A 13,103-nucleotide genomic window follows, 5' to 3' on the forward strand; every position below is an offset into this window, starting at 1 on the left:
GAACTTGCATTCCCTCTCCAAGTGATATTGTGATATTATGAGAATTGATATATTGGACTAGGTATAGAACACTCGCTATATTACACCATCTGTTGCACCAGACGAACACTTGTTCCACAGACGTCTGGAAAAAAAAAACTGAAATCGTTGACTTATACATGTAGTCCCTTACTGGCGTAATAATCCATATCAACCTGGTTAAGGGAGCCAGTAATATAACATAGTTATCTCACCATTGGAGATTCTACAATCCAATTCTATACCCCTAAAAAATGAAATCCCAAAACGTCCTAGAATAGGCTCGGAATGTTCGGGGGCCACATTCGTTGCTCCGCCTTTTTTCTTCATCTTCCGGATCTGCGGGGTAGTCAGCTGACGGTTGACTTCATCGTTTTGGGGATGATCTTCCATTGATCTTCCATTGGTACTCTTCAATATCCAAGGAACTGCAGATATTAATTAGTGTCATTCATGGGATGGGCTTATCCACCACCATTTCACTGTCACCTTGGAGCTAACAGTAGATACTCCCCGAGTAAACTTTATACTTTCCCCTTCCCATGTAGCCACTGATCTGCTTCCTATGGGGTCATGTCTGTCTAGCATGAAACTCTACCTAGTCTATGACGAGAGGTAATTACGTACAGGGGTGTACACTACAACAATACAAAATAGACAAAAAAAAGGGGATCTCACTGAATTGTGAGGTTTTTCTAAGAAGTGAGTGCTATTATTCCCAAAATATATATCCACATCAGAAATTTGTATTTTCTCAGAAAGCAACTCACTTCCGTTAGACCAAATATAAGACCGCACTCGTTGAGTCTATTTGGCTATAGCTAAAATTTGTCGAAGAGTAGTGACAAGAATAATCGGGCGCTCATGCTACCTCTGTCCTTGACGACGTAAAACTTGAATAACCTGATATGGCCCAAGATGATATTAGGAACCTCATGTGTAAGAAAACCAACGTATTTTTGGAAGTCCTTTTTAGCAGACTCTTTGGGTGTCTTTTTAGATATATACCCAGGCACTATGCATAGCTAGGGATATCGGTTAACTACGTATGGAATATCCATAACTATAACTAACTATGTAGTCAACTAGTTAGTTAGTCAGTTATGATCAGATATTGTAGCCTGAATATTAAAAATTGCTGCCTTAATGCCTGAGGCAGTAAGGTGTGAAAGGGATGCTTTGTAATGTCAAGTTTCAATGGCAGCCTTCGAAAATCCATGGATTCCGTCCCAAATAGCTGAAGGGTTCTAATATTAAGGATATAGCACTGGAGTCTACTGGACAAAAGTAATTCCACCTGCTTTTGTGCATAATTCGCTATGCCCGCAGCACCGGATGAACCTGCTAGGCGCAAGCGACCGGTTAGAAAGTATACGTCCCGAGCCTGTGAAACATGTCGACAACGACGAGCTAAGGTAAGATGATACCTAGGTAGCGTTCCACAATTTATCACCTAAAGTCTGTGCTAATATCAAAACAGTGTGATGGCGCTCGACCGTCTTGCTCTCGCTGCCTTGATCGTGGTGTTCAATGCGAGTACTCCACAGCAGAGGACGGGCGGCAGCCAGCGCCCAAGTCCTATGTAGTCATGCTGCGCAATCGAATTGAACTCTTGGAGCGTGTAATACACACCCATGGCATTGATCCTGATGCTGCCATCCAATTGATGACGAAAAATGGCGAGCCTAACACTGAGTGGGTTCCGGCTTGCTCGAATGTTGATGACTTGTGTACTACGTTTGACGGTGCGCTGACGCTTGACGAGTCATTAAATTTCGATCAAGATGGCGAAGTGCGGTATTTTGGACCGACAAGTGGGCGATTGCTGTTTCGATCTTCATCAAAAGGCAAGCTGTAGTAGCCTTCCCCCCTTCTTCAGCTTAGAGGTTCGCTAACAATCTCTAGATTCGCCCAACGAAGAGGCATATCAGTCCGACGGCCCTCACAAGGGGACTGGTGAAACATTGCTGAATGGGAGTACAGACTCGTTGGAAGAAAGCTTGATACCAGAAGACGGGCTTCGATCTCACTTGATCGACCTGTATTTTGAGTGGGAACAGCCATGGCTTCAGATGGTGAACGAGCAACTGTTTCGAGATTCCATGAGACACGGCGGGCGATACTTTAGCCCTCTTCTTTTAAATTGCATCCTCGCTTTAGGGTCACGATACTGCGACCGCACTGACGTGAGATCAGACCCTAATGATTCCAACACAGCCGGCAAGATATTTCTCGAAAGGGCAGAAAAATTGCTTCAAAATGATCTCAGATGGCCCAAGATCACAACAATCCAGTCTTTGGCAATTATGGGCATGGCCTATATTGTAAGTCTTATATCACAGACTTTTACCCAAAGAGCCAATCAAATTAACTTATGACAGGCGATGGGATCTGACGCTGCTGGGTGGCTTCATCAAGGTATGGCCAATCGCCTGGCCCTGGATATGGGTTTCAACATGGATCCTTCGGTTCTTTCCGGAGCAGTTGCTCTTTCATCCATCGAAATTGAGCTGCGAAGGCAGATCTATTGGGCTTTGTATTGCCACGACAAACTATCAGCAAGCTACACAGGCAGGGTGTGCACGTTACTGGTATGCTATACCACAAAAACTTTTTTTTGCATCAAACTCACTTTGATTTGTCGCACAGGACTCCCAGGGTGTCGTCAACAAACCATTTCTTTTATGTGCCCCGGATGTCCATTTGCCTTCAGCAAATGGCAATGGACAATTGAGGGCCGCCTCTCAAAGAGACGTGGTACAGTTGCATATAGCAATGATCGACCTGTGTCGTATATTCGAGAAAGTCCTCCTTACATTGTGAGTCTATCGTATCATTTCTCACGTCTACCTCTCTCACTGACATATATCACCCAAGCTGGTCTCCAAAGCCACTCCTCCAACCCCAACAACGTTCTGCATTTTTAGACACCTGTGTGCTTGAACTCAAGACCTGGTACTACGATCTTTCCCCAGAGCTCAAAGTTGACCGTCCATCTGGTCCCTCCCGGTTTCCTCACACCTACACTTTATACATGGTATACCATACTGTGTGCATTTTACTTTGCGTGCCCTTTTTGAGCAACAACTCTGCCACTCAAGATGTTGGTGATCCCGCAGACCCACAGACGCAACAAAACAGGAGCCACACAAAATCGGAGCCTGCCTGTAAACAGAAAGTCATGATAATATGCAGTAACTCCGCCCGAGGAATGTGCATCGTGGCCCAGAAATACAGACAGACATTTGGCAGCTTCAAACTGAGCCCCATAACAGCCACACACTGCATGCTATCAGCGGCATCGATCATCATTGAAAAATGGTGTGTTGATCCCGCCATGAAACCTGATACAGGTAACCCGACCGTGCGAGGCCCGTCACCACAAGCAGCTGTGGGACTCTGCCTTCAGGTTCTGCAAGAACTCTCGACGTCCTGGGATATCGCAAAGCGTATCGGACGGAATTTGGAGAAATTGTATTGCCAACGACTGAACTGTGATATTGATCATATGCCGCCCGCCCCTTCATTCGAATGCAATGGCCTTTGGACAACTCCGTATCAACCAACAGACGCGGATCTCTATCTAGGCCCCGTGGCCCCGACTGAGCCACTCCAAAGTCTCCCCGACCCGAAAGACCTGCATGTTAAAAATACCCCTTTGCCCCCACCACTTCCAAACATCAATTGGTTTGATGTTCCTACTCCGAGCAACACTCACCCACATGATAACAACAGCTTGATTGGACCTGGAGCAGCCTCTGACCCAAACGAGCTGTTTATCAACAACCTCGGCTTTGCATTCTCTGCCAATTCTCTACCTAGCGACTACAATATGTTCGATACATTGAACCAAATGTATTTAGAAGATATATGGTGATATTAGAGAGACAATGATTTCCTAATTCCTGCTTCCTTCCCGAGGTCGTCATTGAAAAAGGCTTACTTACGTGCCACTCAGTGTTTCATACGTAGGTAAAAACAGGAATTCTCACTTTGAGGAAAGATACCGGCGGCAATCATTTTCGCTAGCATGTCTCGAGGCTCATCAGCTAATATAATCATCTAGGAACTGCGAAACTCACAAATCGCCGATTATTGAGAATGAGGGAATGTGCTCGCGTCAACAACTCGCAAGCCTGTAACCCGACACGCCCTTGCTCTACTATCAACAACAGCCATGTTGTCGTGTTGGATACTCATCTTGCAGGTACAAGTTGCATGATAAGTTGGCATCGTGGTTTTGATGATATTTAATATTTTATCATTGGTCTGATAGCCTGACCCAAGGGAATAATCCTGCCGGATGATCACAGAGGCCATTGCCCGAGAACGAAAAATATCACAAGCGTGCCTATACGCTGCGACTGCAACTTGTCGATCACTGTCTATCTCCAACTCGCTGTGGTGGAACTGGCACATCTGCCATATCAGCTGAACGAATAGTCATGTTTCCCGGTAAGCACCGAAAGGCTAGAGCAAGATAAGAATGGTGAATTCATCTAGTCTGACGCAAGCTATGAATCTACTTTGTACGCAGTAGGGATCATCACGTCAGGATCTGCCGACACCCTGAATGTCGGTCGCCCTCGACTGACGCGTCGCAAATAGGCTGGGTCGTAGACTAAGTACATGAAAGCAAAGTTTGAAGCAGAATAAAAGTCACCTCCGCCGTTATGCATCGCGAACAAGCCTTTTGCAAGGTGTTGTAAAAGCGCAGAGGTATTGTAACTCATGCATTGAAGATGTTGGTTTCATTTCTCTCGCTATCTGTGCATCTTAAGATAATCTTCCCGTTTCCGGCTGTACAGAACTGCACCTAGTCCACCCCTAGGGATCCCATGTCTTCGAAGAGACATACCACTGTTCAACTTTAGAGAAGCTTTCGCAGGAGCACTTGGAGGACCTTGTCCTGTTTGGCGATGTGACGACCAAAGAACTTGTTTTGCGCCTCGGTGTAAGTAGCAAGGGCCTTCTTGCTCTTAAACTGAGTAGGGGGGTAATCCGTGTTCCAAGAATCAAGAAGGTCAACAAGGTTGACATTCACACGTACCAGAGCCTACACTGGTAAGTCAGTGATAACAAATGGCCTAGGACAGTGACGTTACCTTCTTGCATTGGTTAATGGACGTGAATGAATCGGTGATGCCTACCTTGGCACACAGCTCCTGCCATGTCGCCAGGTTGGCTACACGGTAGCCAATCAGGCGGTCATATTCATCGCTCATGCAGGCGTTCCAGTTCTTTTTCCAGGTCTTGGAACTCGGCTTCCAGCCTCGCTGCAGGGTGACAAGTCCAAAGGCAGCGCTGATAGGAAGCTCTGGGTTGTAGGGGGCGCCAAGGCTTCGCAGATGCTTGTTGGGATGCAGCGGAGGAGCGATGGGGGGAGGAACCGGAGGAGCAACCGGGATACGCATGTTGGAAGTCGGCGGTTGTCTAAAGTCGACAACAAAGGTCAGCCTGGCCAATCAGTAGGAAGGGGATTTATCTTTACACCGTGGATAAAATGATGAAGAAAGTGATAGAGATGTTGATTTGATGTGGAGGGTGGTAAGAGGAGAGCAGTAGATGAAGGTGACATGTGAGGAAAAGGAGAAGTGAGAAAGAGAGACTGTCAGTTGAAGAAGAAAATGAGGTGAAAAATGAAAACGCTGGAATATCACCCAGGAAGAGATATTGAACCAACGTACCGTTGCGAGGGCCTACAACAATACATCCTATATATTCCATATGTACTATGTAGACTCATCTTTTACTTCGAGGTGGAATTACATCAAAGTTGGAGATGCAGGTTCAATATTTCAAATTGTCAGTTATTTCAGTCTCAAAAGCATCACTCCCCCAATCCATCGCTCACTGTGCATATCAAGGTTCCTGTAATTCTTGACGAATAAACCTTGGGATCATATATGTCCTCAAAGTGACATATTGCTGTACATATCGAAATAACGAGCCTCTTTAAAGAAGCTTGCGGAGAAGCACACGTAGGACTTTATCCCGCTTGGCGATGTCTCGACCGAAGAACTTCTTGCTGGCCTGAGTGTATGCCGCAAGCGCCTCCTTGTTCATAAAGCGAGTCGCAGTGGCATCAGTGTTCCAGGAATCCAGCAGGTCAACGATATTAACGTGGACACGCGCCAGTGCCTACATACACTAGTAAGCAAATGATATTAAGTTGTTCAAGACTTGGACCTTACCTTCTTGCACTGGTTGATCGAGGTAAAGGAATCTTTGATTCCCACCTTCGTGCACAGCTCCTGCCAGGTGGCTAGGCTGCTCCCACGGCCGCCGATAAGCCGGTCATACTCGCTGTTCATGCAAGTATTCCAGTTCTTCTTCCACTTTTTGGATCCTGGTTTCCAGCCACGCTGGACGGCGACCTGACGGAAGGCAAAGCTGACAGGAAGGTCCGGAGTGTGGGGAACGCCGAGCTTCCGTAGAAGCAGGTTAGGATGGTCCGAGGGAGCCAGCGGGACAAACATCGTGGCGCTCGTCTGATATTAACAACACGAGTTAGCCTGGCCAATCAGTAGGAAGTGTACATATGGAGGTATTGGTCTTCTTTTACCTTGATAGAGATGATATAAAGGTCGCAGGGGAAGAGGCGGAGAGATGAGAAGATGATAAGTGAAGAACGAGTAAGAAAAGAGTGACAGAAGAAGAAGAGAGAGAAAAGTGAGGAGGAAGAGAGAGAAAAGTGAGGAGAAAGTGAGAAATGAGAAAGGAGACTCTGATTTGAAGAAAGTGCGAAATCAAGTCTGAAAAAGGGTTTGTATTGGCCGGAGAGCAAACGCAAGGCCTGAAGCGTTTGAACATATGCTATGCGCGTCGACATCTGCGACATTGGAGCCGTCTACCTTTATAATGGATATATGTACTATGTGATAAGAGACAAAGAATACATATATAGGTTGTACTCAATGGGGTTGTGGCAAGTACCGGGCTTTATACTCAAGTATCAACAAGAAGCACGTTTCACATAATAATGACTGACTCTCAATAGGAATTTCCCTTCAAATTGCAGAGCAAGTTAAATACATATTGTTAAAAATATACTCCTGAGATTGTCCTCGGTTACTTTTATACTCCAAAGAAGCGGCGGGCTGGCACGTGGCCTGTGAACGTCACAACTACCCTCTTCTGTCAACCTTCATCAACACACTCAGAAAACCATCTCTCACTTCAACATCACTATGGCTCAACGACGAGAAGGCCAAAGCAGCGATGAATCGGGCAACTCAGAAGCCTCCATCGCACAGAACGCGAGAATTTCCCAATTTTTAGCAACAAATCTCGAACTCATGACAGACTCGACAATTCTCAAACGATCTCTTAGCTTGAATTCTGTCATTTTGACGGCATCTTCCTTCAGCCTTCGCTTTCAAAATGCGCGTTCTCGACCTGACTTGCAATGCCTCAACCAAATCGGAGCTGGTCTGCAGGGAGCCGTCTTTGAACAAGTCGGGAAGCCTCTGGCTTTGAAAAAAGAAAGCCCAGGAAATGAAAAGCTACGATCAAACCTCTATCATGAGTATACGATCCACTGTGGTGTTTCCGCCACATTCGAACATTACCAGTCCATCAATAGCGAAGTCCACATTCCGAAGCCTTTCAAATTTATCTCTAGGGAAGACAACAGCGCTTTCTGGGATGAAATCTTACCAAAAACCCCCCAGGTTTACCGCAGGCGCGGAGACCTTGTGATGATGGAACGGATTCTCCCATTACCGAAAGTTGTGCGAAAAGCCTTAATTTCCCAGTTTTGCGCTCCCGAACAACATCTTGATGCCACTGAAATCGAAGCCCTCCTCAATCACCCTGAAAATAAGCACTGCCTCGCCCGAGTTTACCTCGGTAAGGCGATTGGTACCATTGACCGTAAAACCCCGCTGAGAAACTTCCCTCTGTACCTTGAGCCGATGGAGCAGATTGGCATCGAGACTCTCCCGCTTGCAAATGCGATGGGAAAAGCCTACGCAACCATGCACTGGGGCGCGGCCATCAACGGTGATGATGTGGAGTTTGTGCTTGGAACATCGGCCACAGCGGCCCAGGGAACGGACCATGGGCCGGACTTTCAACACCGCGCTGTTCAGCTTTATCTCTTGGATTTTGGGCAATGCGAGGCGATAGAGCTGGCCCAGGATCTCGATGTTGTTTATCAAGCTTTCAAGGGGGCCATGGTGACAGGGGACAATCAACGTTTCATCCCACATTACTCGAGGAGCCCGGCCCTGTTTGCGACATTCCGACAAGGGTACATTGAAGCAGGCAATATTATTCTGTCAGACAAGGGGCTGAATAGCAACTTCAACATGGAGGACTTCATGCAGGAGTATGAAGAGTATGCTGAAGACTTTTTGTAATCGCTTCGTTGTGATGACTTGGGACTTGAAAGCTGAACTTGCTGTATTAACTTGATTGGGAAGGATCGCGCGGGTCATTGAGTCTATTCCTACCCACGATCTTAACCATGCAGCGGTAAGGGATATCGCCCGGCCACTGGAACTACGTAGCAACCACATAACGACTAAACGACGGGTCAATTTTCGCTTTCTAATGAACTTGCTTGCACCGTCCAGTTTGACGAACCTCACGTACATGTACGGCTTCGACGCACGTAGCGAAGGATGCGAAAGACGCGCGTTCCGCTTAACGTCAGAAGATGACCAGGGTGCAAAGCGGCGCAGGATTTCCTAGTCTCAAGCTATGGCCCATGAGGATATTCTCTTTTGCCTACCTCCTTTTTTAATCTTTTTTTTCTCTTACGCGAATGTGTAACAAATAATAATGAATATAATATATGTTATACCATATATAGATATTCGGGTCGAGACGACCGAAACGACAGGCCGAAAGGGGTGATCCGGGGGTTTCTTGGCAAAATGCGGAGAAGCTAACCTTGTACACCTTGGAACTGCCATGAATTTATAGACCATATGGAGCACTATGTATGGAGTACCAAAGTATGTAAATCGGCGAATTCCGGTATTAAAATGCCACATGGCATTTCTTATTTGTGTGGCATCTTCTTGGCTCAGATTAGGCCTCTGTTGATGTCTAATAGGCAGGACGTTCGGTGATATGGCGTGCTATGGCGTATCCGACATTATAGGTTGCGTGCTACATACATGTATGTATATCTCAACTCGTGGAATGCGGATCGGATAATCAAGCATTGGAGAGCTTAGATTTAAAAGCCTCGAGATGCGTCTTGATCTTTTTTTTCCTAACAAGGTTTCCCATTCTTGCTTTCCTCCGTGTCTTCGTAGTTTGTTCGTACTACGTCGCACAGCATGGGGTTACCAGGAACCAGGCTCGGAGCCTTCCGAGCGTATTTCTTTGGATTCTTCATCTGTACAGCCGGTTTCTTGTTTGGATATGATACTGGAATCGTTGGCAAGTGAAAAAAGATAGCCCGTTTGGTTAGTTATCATCACTAACAGTATTGATGGATAGGTGGTATCCTCGAGTTCAAGTCCTACATCGATGATTTTGGCTATAAGGACCAGACAACAGTGAGCGCTGTCATGGTAAGCTTGCAAAATGTAGGCGCATTCATTTCGGCCTTGGGTATCTTCTGGGTGTCCGAACGGTACGGGCGAAAGAAAACAGTCCAGGCAGCCATGACCGTGTTCTGCCTCGGGGTGGTTTTGCAGGTGGTACCATCACACTCACTCGTTTGTTTCTATATTGGGCGATTTATTGCTGGTCTCGGTCTCGGTGCAGGCACTGCGGTCGTTCCAGCATACAACGCCGAAATGGCACCCAGGGAAATCCGAGGCAAGCTCGGGTCAGGGATGCAATGGTTCTTTGCACTGGGTGTGATGCTGAGCTATTGGATTGACTATGCTGTGAAGCTCACACTGCCCGTCTCTTCAAAGCAGTGGCAGATTCCCGTTGGTCTCCAGATGGTGCCAGCTGGAGTTCTTGCACTGGGCCTCTGTGGTATGCCCGAAAGTGTACGCTGGTTGGCCAAGAAGGGTCGTTTTGACGAAGCATGGGAAAGCCTAAAATGGCTGCGAGCTAGTGAAAGTAAGGAGATCTCCCTCACAAAAGTGATAACGGGACACAGGGCTAACCAACAATCGATAGGCCCCGAAGTGAAGGCAGAATTCAACGAAATCCGAGTCGGACTTGAGGAAGAGTTGCGAGCAACTGAGGGCTTTAATAAGCGCGAACTTCTTGAGCCCGCAAGTCGGTACAGACTGCTCCTTGCCGTTTTCATATTCTGCGGTCAACAGTGCACTGGAATGACGGCACTGGCTTACTTCGGCCCGCAGTTCTTCAAACTGCTAGTCGGCAACAACACTAACCAGTCCCTTCTCATCACCGGTCTATTTGGTGCCGAGAAGTTCATCACAGTTGGCATTTATATTTTGTTCTTCTCCGAGATGTGGGGACGCAAGCCGACCCTTTGGATTTCAGCTCTGTTGATGGCCGGTTGCTTCATTATTGTCACAGTCGTCAAGGAAACCACCCCAGAGCCCGATGCAAAAGCCACCCCGGCTGGTATTGGTATGGTGGCTATGATTTTCCTTACCAACTCGATCTACCAATTCAGTTGGGGCCCCTTGCCGTGGCCATACACTGCCGAGGTAAGTAATACTCTGCTCGTCTATCACCAGTTCAACACTAATCATCATGCTAGATCTTCCCAACACGAATTCGGGAGATCGGAACCTCTGTCGCAGTATCAACACAGTGGCTTTTCAACTTCCTTTTCTCCCTGGTGACGCGCTACATGATGAATTCCTGGGGCAGTTATGTGTTTCTTTTCTACGCAATCCTGGATATTATCATGGCTATCATTGTCTTCTTCTTTGTCAAAGAGACAAAAGGGAAAAGTCTTGAAGAGATGGAAACTATATTCCACAGCAAGGCTGCATTTGATGTTGATGCTGTCCGACGCGAAACGCTTGATGCGGACGAAGTTAATGTACATAACAAGTCTGTAGACTACCCATGAGGGTATATCAGATGAAGAAGAAATTCAAACATCTAAAATAACTAGACGATTCGAACATTCTAAACAATAATGGCCTTTTGGCAGATAGCCTCAGATTGACCAATCAGAGATATCAGGATCGCTCTAGTCTAAAACGGGGCCGTGGATACGAGAAAAAAACCGACCACTTTGCACTTTCCCTTCTCTTTTATCTCTTCTTTGAATTTCCGAGAGGCAGTGTGCAGATAGTTTTGACTATCCAAATTGCTGATCAATTGGAAAAGAATGGGTAAGTGGAAAGCTATGTCACCCGGCGCAAAGCAAGCATGTGAATCCATGACTGACAACGGTGTGTAGGCTATTCTGAGGTACAGTTTTTTGCGTTAATAGGTAAACAAAATACCTGACAGTTTGCTAGTTCTACTGCCATCTTTGTGGTGTGAGCTTCAACATCATCTTTCGATTAAAGTCTGGGGAGCTGGACGTGCCTGGTCCCCAAGACCGCCAATGCGATGAGACGGACACGGGCCATTCTACAGATAATGACGACACGGCTCAAGATCCTGATTATCAATCCCAAAGAGATTATGAGGACAATGAGCCATATGAATATGACTCTGACTACGAATCGACCGACGGCATGGGCCTTGACGGAGAAGATGCGCATGACAGGGAAGACAGCGAAGACAGCAGTACTGATGCAAATAATGAATCCGAAGGTCAAATGTATTACGGCTGGGTATTGCAAACGTTTAATCCGTGGAGCGCCACGAGGGGAGATCCGGAACTGCGCGTTGGTTACTTTGATAGTCCAATGTCGGGCTACTCGGCTGATGCCATCTCACCGGAAGAGGCAAGAGGCTGTCGCACTGCCCAGTTCCTGATGCATAAAATCCCTCCGAGGGATCAATGGCAGGCTGACGAGATACATGCGCCCTGGGAGATCAATGGGGATTGGTCTTTATCCGGAATTTGTGATGGAACGCCATCGCGCGATACGGGCATCCCAACGGTGTGGCCCGCGCGAAATGGGATAGCAGATGTAGAGACGGACAATGTGAACTTTGGGGTAGGTTTATCTTTCAAATGCATCCCTGGACCCTCTCTGAGGCACAACCTGAGGCTGACACTTGCAAGGTGCAAGAGACAGCACCAAATGATATAGCCATGCCGTTCCATCCGTGGTGCTTTGATATCTTCTGCCGACAATCCAAAGTCCAGTTTCAGCGCGTCAACGTGTCAGGACTGATGAACTGGCGCAATGCCGAGTTTGACTGGGATGCCTTTGAATCATTTCCTCGAGCTAAAGATGTTAAACGTTCACAGCAGCAATGGTGGTCCCATGAGTCTGGTACCGAGTATCTGGTGGCCAATCCCCTTTACGTGCCTGGGCTACCAGAAATTCTTCTCGCCGCGGTGAAGGATGAAGGACTGTGTGCCTCATATGATCCATCTTGCGAGATTGAATCGTCTCAATCCCCCACGAACCGTCCTACCCCATCTCACAATAGCCAGGCCGACTTTCTCTTTGCCCTTCCCGCGGAAATTCGGCTCATGGTTATCGACTATTTAAGCTCTAGTGATATTACTAGTCTAAGTATTGCTTCTAAGGCATTCACTGAACTCCCCAACACTGTGTGGTACAGACTGGTACGCAGAGAAATGCCCTGGTTATGGGAAGCCTGGGATGAATCAGAATGCATACACAAACCTTTGCTCTGGACAAATGTAACAACAGCCGATATCAAGTCTGTAATCAGAGCACGAGATATCTATGCTAGGGCTTTGTGTGAAGATTTTCACACCGAGCATGCCGCCGAGAGAGTTGCCGAATACCGATTTCCCCTGTCAGTGATCATGCCGGAACAGGTGAAATTACCTAGAGTGAACACTGATTGGTGTCATGTACTTGTGCAAATCCAACTCAATTGGGATAAGCTCAAGGGGTTGCGGAATCGACAGCGGATCTGGATCGATGTGGAGGAGGTTGTGAGGCGTATTCGCAAGCTTGATGCATAGTACACTGGTGATTTTGTTCAGGTCTGCAATTTGGCAAATTTGGTATTTGCAACAGTACAATATAGGCACCAATGCTTATGTATACTTGTAAATTTGGAATAGAATACCTAATATGTAGGCA

General features: G+C 46.9%; 6 protein-coding genes across 6 annotated transcripts; 4 read left to right on the top strand and 2 right to left on the bottom strand.

Annotated features, from left to right (window-relative positions):
- Positions 1–1,337: 1,337 nt before the first annotated feature.
- Positions 1,338–3,895, top strand: N7471_008926 (uncharacterized protein; the record flags this gene model as incomplete). The annotated part of the gene is made up of 6 exons (XM_057281645.1): positions 1,338–1,433; positions 1,499–1,865; positions 1,924–2,342; positions 2,400–2,609; positions 2,668–2,837; positions 2,896–3,895. The coding sequence occupies 6 exons, from the start codon at positions 1,338–1,340 to the stop codon at positions 3,893–3,895; spliced, it is 2,262 nt and encodes a 753-aa protein (XP_057132528.1).
- Positions 3,896–4,888: 993 nt separating this feature from the next.
- On the bottom strand, positions 4,889–5,432 carry N7471_008927 (uncharacterized protein; the record flags this gene model as incomplete). The annotated part of the gene is made up of 2 exons (XM_057281646.1): positions 4,889–5,074; positions 5,124–5,432. The coding sequence occupies 2 exons, from the start codon at positions 5,430–5,432 to the stop codon at positions 4,889–4,891; spliced, it is 495 nt and encodes a 164-aa protein (XP_057132529.1).
- Positions 5,433–5,973: 541 nt separating this feature from the next.
- On the bottom strand, positions 5,974–6,497 carry N7471_008928 (uncharacterized protein; the record flags this gene model as incomplete). The annotated part of the gene is made up of 2 exons (XM_057281647.1): positions 5,974–6,159; positions 6,213–6,497. The coding sequence occupies 2 exons, from the start codon at positions 6,495–6,497 to the stop codon at positions 5,974–5,976; spliced, it is 471 nt and encodes a 156-aa protein (XP_057132530.1).
- Positions 6,498–7,208: 711 nt separating this feature from the next.
- N7471_008929 (uncharacterized protein) lies at positions 7,209–8,381 on the top strand (the record flags this gene model as incomplete). Its single annotated transcript, XM_057281648.1, has 1 exon — positions 7,209–8,381. The coding sequence occupies one exon, from the start codon at positions 7,209–7,211 to the stop codon at positions 8,379–8,381; it is 1,173 nt and encodes a 390-aa protein (XP_057132531.1).
- Positions 8,382–9,311: 930 nt separating this feature from the next.
- On the top strand, positions 9,312–10,984 carry N7471_008930 (sugar porter family MFS transporter; the record flags this gene model as incomplete). The annotated part of the gene is made up of 4 exons (XM_057281649.1): positions 9,312–9,372; positions 9,475–10,050; positions 10,111–10,613; positions 10,667–10,984. The coding sequence occupies 4 exons, from the start codon at positions 9,312–9,314 to the stop codon at positions 10,982–10,984; spliced, it is 1,458 nt and encodes a 485-aa protein (XP_057132532.1).
- Positions 10,985–11,248: 264 nt separating this feature from the next.
- N7471_008931 (uncharacterized protein) lies at positions 11,249–12,982 on the top strand (the record flags this gene model as incomplete). Its single annotated transcript, XM_057281650.1, has 4 exons — positions 11,249–11,252; positions 11,321–11,331; positions 11,382–12,032; positions 12,101–12,982. 4 exons carry the CDS (start codon positions 11,249–11,251, stop codon positions 12,980–12,982), a joined length of 1,548 nt encoding a protein of 515 aa, XP_057132533.1.
- Positions 12,983–13,103: the final 121 nt, after the last annotated feature.

The sequence above is a fragment of the Penicillium samsonianum genome (genome assembly GCF_028829775.1).
Source record: "Penicillium samsonianum strain IBT 33392 chromosome Unknown utg000005l_segment0_segment0, whole genome shotgun sequence".
NCBI lineage: Eukaryota > Fungi > Ascomycota > Eurotiomycetes > Eurotiales > Aspergillaceae > Penicillium > Penicillium samsonianum.